Source organism: Camelus ferus, chromosome 15, assembly GCF_009834535.1.
Source record: "Camelus ferus isolate YT-003-E chromosome 15, BCGSAC_Cfer_1.0, whole genome shotgun sequence".
In the NCBI taxonomy this organism is placed as follows: domain Eukaryota; kingdom Metazoa; phylum Chordata; class Mammalia; order Artiodactyla; family Camelidae; genus Camelus; species Camelus ferus.
The window spans coordinates 25783009-25792084 of NC_045710.1; the positions used below are offsets into that span (position 1 = coordinate 25783009).

At 47.0% G+C, this 9076-nt stretch overlaps 1 protein-coding gene across 3 annotated transcripts in view; it reads left to right on the top strand.

Moving 5' to 3' along the window:
- Nucleotides 1–6722, top strand: part of VIT (vitrin) — a 93056-nt gene extending 86334 nt beyond the window's left edge. For all 3 annotated transcript variants that reach the window (XM_032497343.1, XM_032497342.1, XM_014566084.2), the window contains 2 exons: nt 2208–2721; nt 4722–6722. In XM_032497343.1, coding sequence (XP_032353234.1) covers nt 2208–2721; nt 4722–4900 — 693 coding nt within the window. In that variant the 3' untranslated portion in view covers nt 4901–6722. The remainder of the gene's footprint in view (nt 1–2207; nt 2722–4721) is intronic.
- Nucleotides 6723–9076: the final 2354 nt, after the last annotated feature.

The window sequence follows — 9076 nt, forward strand, 5'->3', positions numbered from 1 at the left end:
ACCTCGACTGCGCAGCCCAGCAGGCCTTCACACGAGCTGGCACACTGGCACACACGCACTGCAAATTAACTAATCTGATAAACAACAAAAACAAAGGTACTAATCCAGGTCAGGGAGATTAGGCTGCCCCTGGGTTCTGCGGGGATGCCTGGCAGGAGCTGGGGGGCAGAACAGATGGGGAACTAGGCCCTCATACCCACTGCCCCCAAACAGCTCATTTTTTGTATATTTTGCATAGTAGAACCCCACATAAACCCTCCTCCAAAGACACGACCCCAGGTTTAAAAAGGAAAGAAAGTAGTTAGGAGGGAGGAGCAGGGGCAGGGGGCTGCCTCGTTCTGGCTTGTCTGTGATGCCCTTGCAGCTCTGAGGTTCTGTGTCTCAGGATCCAGTGGGGCTCAGCCTCCTGCACTAACCCTGCACTTCATCGTCCTTGACATCCTCATCTCCCTCATCTCCCTCACCTCCACGACACGGTGTGGCTCTTACTACACTTACCCTCTCCCCTTCTCCGTCTTATACCCTCAACATGGACTTCCTCAGGACGCAGATCTGGGCCCTCTCCTCTGCTCTCACTAGGTTTTCTCTCTCCAGAGTCTCTCCCAAGGCCACAGCTTCAGCCTTCCTGCGCTCACAAGCAGCCACACCCTCATGTCTCCCTCCATGGTCCCTCTAGAGCTCATTAGCCATCTATTTCCAGCTGATTGGCTGCTCTCCACCTGAAGTCCTGAAGAACCTTAAATCTTACATGTAAAAAGTCAAGTGCAACATCTTTCCAGCCTACATCCATTCCTCCTCTGACCCCATACATCTCCCAGTCACCAGCATCATCCCAGGACACCTGGGTAGCTCCCACATCACGTCTCATATCTGTCTACTCTTTTCCACGTCCAATGCTAGTACTTTACATCTATTCTTTCTCCCTCCTGGGTCTCCCCAGTTTAGCTCAACTCATGTTTATGAAGAGTTCTTCCAGTCCCGTGGGGTCCCTGCTCCAAATTCTTCATTATTTCCTACTTCTCCTGAGGCCATGTGGCATGTGGTCCCGGCCCACCACCTAGACCATCTACTGTGACTGCTACCCACACCCTGTGCTCCAGCCACCTGGTCTTCCGTCCACCCAGCACCATCTCTCTCCCTCGCCACAACTCCCTCGGGCCACCTCGTGGGAATCCCTCCTCTCCATCCGCTGGCTGGAATTCGTCTCAGCCTTCATCTCATCTCACATGCCCCCCAGTCCATGGACAGTTTTGTGAATCCTACTTAGGTTTTTACAAAACAATTAAAAAATATTGCCTAGAACATTTTAAAGTCATTTCTTGTTTTAAAATAATTTTAAATTCTACTTCATCTGTAGCCATCAGGTCTGTGGCTCTCTCTGTGACCCCTAGAGGGGCAGTGCTGGGGAGGAAACAGTCACTTCCAGGAGCACATCAACCAGGTTGCTCAATGTTGATTTGCAGGTGCCAAAAGTTTTTTCTGGAACAAGCTTGGGCACAAGTAAACAAATATTCACTTGCCTGGAAGCAGGGTTGTCCAGGGGACAGAACTTGGGTTTTGCAGACAGAATAGGTTTGTGTTCCAGGCTCAGGGACTCAAGGATGTCACTTCACAGCTGGCCCTGTTTGTTCCTTCATGACAAGGGAGTTCTAATTCTACTTTGTAGGGTTAAGGTAGGGGTTTAATGAGATAATTTCTCCAAGAACATCTAGCGTGGTGCCTAACATGTGTGGAACCCCTTTTTGCTGGGTGTAGGGCTGCTCTGGAAACATGTCTTTAGCTGTTTGTTGTGTGTGCCTTTTGTCTTCTCAATTGGAACAAAGCTTTCTTTAATCCTCTTGTGGGCTGGTGCCCACCAGTGCCAACCTCATAGGGCTGCCAGTACACGTACTGAGGGGCCTGGATAGGCATAAATATAAAGCTGAAATCAGTGACTCACCTCTCCCTATGGACCTGCCTAACTGATGGCTCTCCATGAAAGCAGAGACCCAGCTGAGGGAGTGGGAGTGAGTTCAGAGATAACTTGAGGGCACTCTGCTTTGGCGAGTGCCTGGCTGGGTGAACCAAGATGGAGAGAGAGCGTTTGGAGGCCAGGCACAGAAAACGAGTCTGCTGGTCCTTCCCCTGCCCTGGGGGTCGAGAGTGATGGTGACACATTGGAGGATGTGACCCTGACCGGGCCGGTGTCCCTCCCCTGTGTCTTCCAGGCTGTGTGCAGAACCAATGGCTTCTACTCGCTCAACGTGCAGAACTGGTTTGGCCTCCACAAGACCGTGCAGCCCTTGGTGAAGCGGGTCTGTGACGTGGACCGACTGGCCTGCAGCAAGACCTGCTTAAACTCAGCCGACATTGGCTTCGTCATCGACGGCTCCAGCAGCGTTGGGACAAGCAACTTCCGAACAGTCCTCCAGTTCGTGGCCAACCTCAGCAAAGAGTTTGAGATTTCAGACACAGACACGCGGATCGGGGCCATGCAGTACACCTACGAGCAGCGGCTGGAGTTTGGGTTTGAGGAGCACAGCAGCAAGGCTGACATCCTCAATGCCATCAAGAAGGTGGGGTACTGGAGCGGTGGCACCAGCACGGGGGCCGCCATAAACTACGCCCTGGAACAGCTCTTCAAGAAGTCCAAGCCCAACAAGAGGAAGCTGATGATCCTCATCACTGACGGGAGGTCCTACGACGATGTCAGGATACCGTCAACAGTTGCCCATCACAAGGGTAAGTGAGATGGTCCAGCTGCCGAGCACCTTGGGCCTGGTTGGGCCAGCGGGACAAGGGTGGGACTGTCTCTTTATACATTGGTTTTGTCGACCTAATAGTGTTCAAACCATAGGCAGAGCAGGCCCCACTGGGCAGAGAAGAAGGGTCACGCAGGGAGCGTCACAGAGGTTCCCACCATGTCCCGGCGAGCCCAAGGCCTGCAGGCGACAGGGAGCGTTAACTTCTTTACATCCCACACTCTGAGGCACTGCACACGAAGGGTTGGTACATTAAAAAGGAATTTGACGTATCATTTTACTCTCCATTGAAGACCACCAAACTGGGTTAAGAAACTTGAGGAAAACAGATGTTTTAAAAGAAAAGTACTATTCTTGTAAGCAACTGCGAACCAGATATCAGAAGTCTGGGGGAGACTTCAAAGAACTTTCATTTAAAATATTTAAAGAAACATTCCCATATGAAAACTTGGAAGAGGGCAGCAGAAAGTTTAAAACCATGAAAAATAAGCAAAATATTTTTGTAAATGTTTTGAAACACAGTCCTATTTAAGGCTTTTTTCACAGAATCTGTGTATAATCACTGTTTTGAAGTGCCATCAAATACCAGGAAAACACAAACCACCTGAGAAAACCCCAAGAGACAGTAATGATGGTAACGATAATAAAAGTAAACTGAGTGGTCAGCGAGCACCGAAAACCTGCAGATAAGGACCAGTGAACAAGGCTCACCCGTTGTGAGGGGAGTTTCTTCTTCTCTACCTACATTTAATTTGGGTTTGTTTGCAGAATTTTCCTTATTCTTTAAAGCTGCTTTTAATCCTTTCCGAAACAAAGAGAGGTATGAAAATAAACAAGCCTTTAGGAACCAGCAGTCCTGGCTTCTAGAAACCGAAGTAACCAGACACTAGGTTCAGACAGTCTTTCTAGCGACTTACTGGGCAGAGCCTGGGGGAGCACTTACCGTGGTGGGACGGCAGGTGGCCCATGCGCCAGCAGCCAGCAGGCCCCTTGGGCTCGTGTCAGCAGAGGGAAGATGGTTTCAGGCTCAGAAGCAATCCGCCCAAAGTTCCGAAGTGAGTAGTGGGGGGAGCCCGGTGGACCAGCTCTTGACGACAAGCCCTGGGCTCCCCTGCCTTCTCCAAACGTCTGTGCCCAGCTCACGTTCAGCTCCACTCACCTATTTTCTAGACGTCCCTCTTTGGACCTCCCCCGGAGGGTATCAGGGCCGTCTGAGGCGTGGGGAGCCTGGGGAGCATGAGGGGCTTGATTAGAAAAAGGTGTGCTCGTCTTCACTCTGCGCAGGCGTAACTAAGCTACAGGCCTCCACATTTAAAGGTCACCAAGAGGGCACCCGCGCATGCCCAGTTGGAGGTCAGTGGTCCTATCCTGTCATAACCAGCTCAGCTGAATGAGACACACCTGATGCTCAGCTCAGCTGGCAGCTGACTCCAAGTTTCTGGAGAACAACTCGGACAAACATCTTACTGTTCAGGCTGTGTGCTACCTGGAGGATATGCAAGTCTTAAAATGACCTTGATTAGTGAAGGAAGGTGAAATGGATTTGACACCCCACAGTTTCATTTTCATTTAAAAGACCTTGAACTGGCTTTTGATGCATTTAAGACTGAATTTTGTGTGACTCTACACACAGAGCAGGCATGTACCATGCGGTGCAATCTGCACTGCATCCAAGTTTCACTTGTCCCAAAATGTCATCCCCTTGCTGCTCCTGGACATGAAATTCCTATCATGTATTTACTCCATTTTTCTGTTTTTTTTTTTTTTTTTTTCTCCAAAAGACTGTAAACTCCTATGAGACAGCAACTCATCAATTTTACTGCTGCTGGCATACAGCAGATGTTCATGCTTTGGGCACAGTCCTGATTTCAGATTTGGTTGTGTTCAAGCACAATAGCCAAGAGAGTGGCAGGAAGGCAAGGATTCATCTCAGTGCTTTTCTTTGGTGACATTTGCTTCATCTACCTTCTGTCCCCACAGGAGTGATCACCTATGCAATAGGCGTGGCCTGGGCTGCACAGGACGAGCTGGAAGTCATTGCCACTCACCCTGCCAGAGACCATGCCTTCTTTGTGGACGAGTTTGACTACCTCTACAAATTGGTCCCCCAGGTCATCCAGAACATTTGTACAGAATTCAACTCACAGCCTCGGAACTGAATTCAGAGCAGGCAAAGCACCAGCAAATGCTCTTTCCCAACCGGCTCAGGGACAACCCCCAACGCCGTAGGGGACACACATGGGGCAGCAAGGCACGTAGGGCTTGGAAATGACGCGTTGTTATTACTCTTTGCCAGTGTGGGTTTTCATACTTCAAAACTTGGAGTTAGAAATTGATCGTAAGTTTGTAGAATGAGCCAAAATGATAGGTCGTTTTGGGAGTGCTGGGGATTTTACATTTTGAGAACTGTTTTCAAAATAAATGTTGAGAACAGAACATGGCACTTACAACAGGCTTAACTAGTGCTTTTGCAAGGTTTTTAACATTTTAATTTCCCATTAGAATTCTGTAACTCTCCACAAGTTTCAGTTTTGTCATGACAATATAGGAGTTGCTTAATTAAATGTCTGAAAAGATTTCATGCAATCCCTCTGACCGTGTCATGGGTAGTGTTCACAGGCTTTGTGGCAGGGCCACCCTCTCTGCTCCTCTCATGTCCCAGAGCACATGCACCCTCTCCTGGCCCAAGGTGACCACGCACCCACAGGGGTGCAGAGAAAATGTTGCCTCAGCACGGCTGCTCCCGATTCACCTCCCTTGTCTCTGTTATCCCAATCACTGTGTTCCTGTGACATCTAGAGCAATCGGGGAACGGCCCTGGAGGACCACGCTGAGCTGGCGTTGAAAGCGGTGCTGACGCTCTCGAGCTGCACATCAGAGCCCCATCCCAATACCGGTGGAAGCTGAGTCTCTGGGAATGGAGCCTGAAGGCCAGCGGGTTTGGAGAGCCCTCTGGTGGTACTGATGAGCTGCCAGGACTACTGACAGACCTACGAGGGGTCACTGGTAGAGCTGTTTATGCCTGTTGTTCTGGGTCCCATTTAGTTTAGCATTTGTCTTGGAGTTTTCATTTGTTAAATAGATATTATTATTAATAGTTGCATTAAAATAAGCCAGACTGGGTTTGATTGGACCCCAGTTTTTACTTCATCTATTAGGACGTGAAACTACATACGCCATAGGGAAACATTCAAAAGAATCCTAAATAGAGATGACTTACTTGACAAGTTATGTTCTGTAAAAATGTATCTTGGAGAATGATACTCTGAACAGAGGCCAAAAGATAGTACCTGTGTCAATCCTTGGGACAAAATATTTACATACAAATTTTGAATTGAAAATATCATCCGTTTAGCAGAATTTGCAGAGAGCTTACCAAATCTCTCAATACCTGAGGCATTATCGCCAGTTAAAAATCTTGTGGTCTATAAAGAAAGGTGTCAGCAATTTCAAATTTATTAATTATACATTTTACTTTGAAAGCAGTTGCAAACAGATTTGTTCAAAAGCTTCAAAATACAGTGGGGGAGGGTATAGCTCAGTGGTAAGAGTGCATGCCTAGCATGCACAAGTTCCCGGGGCTTGAACCCAGGACCTCCATTAAATAAATAGATGAATAAACTTAATTACCCCTCCCCCCAAAATTATTTTTTAGCTTCAAAATACAAAAATTAGCTTCAAAAAGGAGATTCTTCATAAAGATACCAGTGACACATTAATGACAGATCAGCTAAGAAACTAATTAAGGAGCTTAAGTACTAGGAACAATCATTTTGCCTATGATTTTGAATGTGCAGATAATTGACATAAGGGAGTTTTTTTCAATGTTACTTCAATGTATGTATATGAGTTAACTTTCTGAAGAAAAATTTTATTTTGGAAAATAGTTTTGGAATAGAATTATTTTATAGGGACCTTAATATAAAAGCCAACTTGTCATCAATAAGTAAATACTTCCAAGAATAATATAACTTTAATTATTTTGGGCGTTCTCTTTCATTCACAAGATTGTCCCAGTTTGGAAAATAAATTATATGGTCACCTTAGTTACAGATACTGTAATTTTGAAGATAAATGAAACCTCTTCAAACGTGCCCATTGTCGACATGCTGTCAACACATATTTGAGTGTGTGCTGTGTGGAGGAAAGGATCATCCCAAGTGAGGTGGCTGAGGCCCTCAGAGGCTACGGTCTCATCAGAATTGTCCGTGTGATGTTCAAGTCACCAGAGGCAGTGTGACAGGAGTCAGGATGGAGAAAGAAGCAGTGAGCCAAGCTCATGCATACTCAGTGGATGAGAGAAGGTGACTGGGAGGTTGGAAGAGGACAGCAATGACAGGGGTGGAAGGCTGAGGCAATATCTTCAGGGGAGCTGGGAGCAGACCTATCCCAATTCCTGAAACACACGGAGTGAAAAGGCACAAGCAGCCTCCACTCAAGCGGGTTGAGGAAGACAACTGGGCTTCTGGTAAGTGGGGGCGGGAAGGGGTTGAGACCTCTGGGGGCTCACGGGCAGCAGAGAGGAGTGGGAAGGCTGGGATGGAGCTGGGGCAGGGTTTGCACAGAGCAGGGTGGAGGCTAGGGCCCTGGTGGTGATGGGTCCCCTGGCAGGCTTGCATATAAATGCCACATTGCTCAACCTACACTGTGTCCAACATGGCTGGACCACCACTGAAATCTTAACACCAGAGACAGAACCTGAGAGACAATCTACCTCAAACCCTCCAATGACAAAAAGGAAACCCAGGCCAGAAGAAGATTGTGCAGCTGCAAAGGGACAGAACTAGAATTTACATGTACTATTTTCCCATCTTCTTACTCATTTGACTGCCTTCTTGTGGGGGGAGGTCAGAAACCCATCCCCGCCCCCATCCACAAACACACTCCTGCTTTTATACACTCAGGGTCTCTGGTCCAGCCTTTGCACAGCTCTCTGGGTCCTGCCGACTTCCAGCCAATCTCCTAAGGCAAATCTTTCATTCTGTGGTCTCAGCAGAAAATCCTTTCTGTGCCCTTTCTGCTCCAAGTCAACCCAAACAAGTAGACAAGGAGCGTCAGGCCAGGTTCTCTGGGTACCTGTGATGTCTATACTCCATTCAACTTAACTGTCCCACCTCTTGGGAGTTAGGCCCCTGTGAAAGAGGTTTTTTGACTATAAGTTTTGCAACAAGGCTTTGCTAAAAAATTTTCAGCCAAACTGACAGGCTTCAGATATTTCTTATTTCTCTGGGCTCTTTCAACCCTCTGAACAGGACAAAATCTCCATGAAGCAAGTTCTCCGGCAGTCTCAGGGGGCCGGCATGGTTTTGTAAAGAAGAGGATGCTTCTGTGACCAAGGCTTTTCCAGCCTCAAAGAGGAGTTTCCAAATAATAAAGTTATTTTCCAGTCACAATCCTAAGAAAAGCTCTCCTCTAAGGTTCCCAATAGATAAGTAGGAAATATGCTTGAATGCATGAATTCAATTACTTTGAAAAGAGGTATTTATTCAACTAATGGCTTTGAGGAATTCACAGTCCAGTGAGAAATCACACACAAATGAATAATTAAAATCATATAATTAATATCACGGGATTATGCACAAAGTACATGGATGGCAGTTGCAAACAACCTCATGAGAAAAAAAAAATCATGAAGTGCATGACAATTAGTGAGTGGGTGCTGCATGCTGGGCGCTGTTCACATGTATTAACTCACTTATCCCTATGATTTGCTGAAAGAGGTACTATTATTATTCTTACTTTACAGATCACACAACCTAGGTATGAAGACGTTGAGTAATGAAAGAGATAGGGCTGGAAGAGGCAGATCTGGGAATTAAACTGGGCAATCTGACTCCAGGATCTAAATGCTTAACCACTTTGCTTCTTATGATGGTGGCACACGAAATAACCGGAGTGGCTGCATAGAGGAATCTCTGGTAAGCTTGACAATTTAAAATACATGTATTTTATAGATAATTCTGCCAACTGTGTGCTCAGCGTCTATTAAATGTACAAAGGTAGGAGTCAAACATCCAATGTAAACTGCACTTCCCTCATCACTACTCCTGCTTCTCTGGACAACCACCCTCCCTTCACTTAAGATGGATGATTCTAATCTTATAGTCCACAGTCCCTGAAGCTCCCTGAACACACTGGGCTCCCCATCCTCTTGTTAAACTCCTAATCATCCTTCAAGTCTCAGTCCAAATGCCACCTCCTCTTTGGAGCCTTCCCTGATTTGCTCAGATAGAGTTAGGCTCTCTGGATGCAGAATCCTGACCTACCTGTTTTCCAGTGACCTCCTTAGTCCCTTCTCATTAGGGGAATGCAATCCACACACATCATCAAGGACA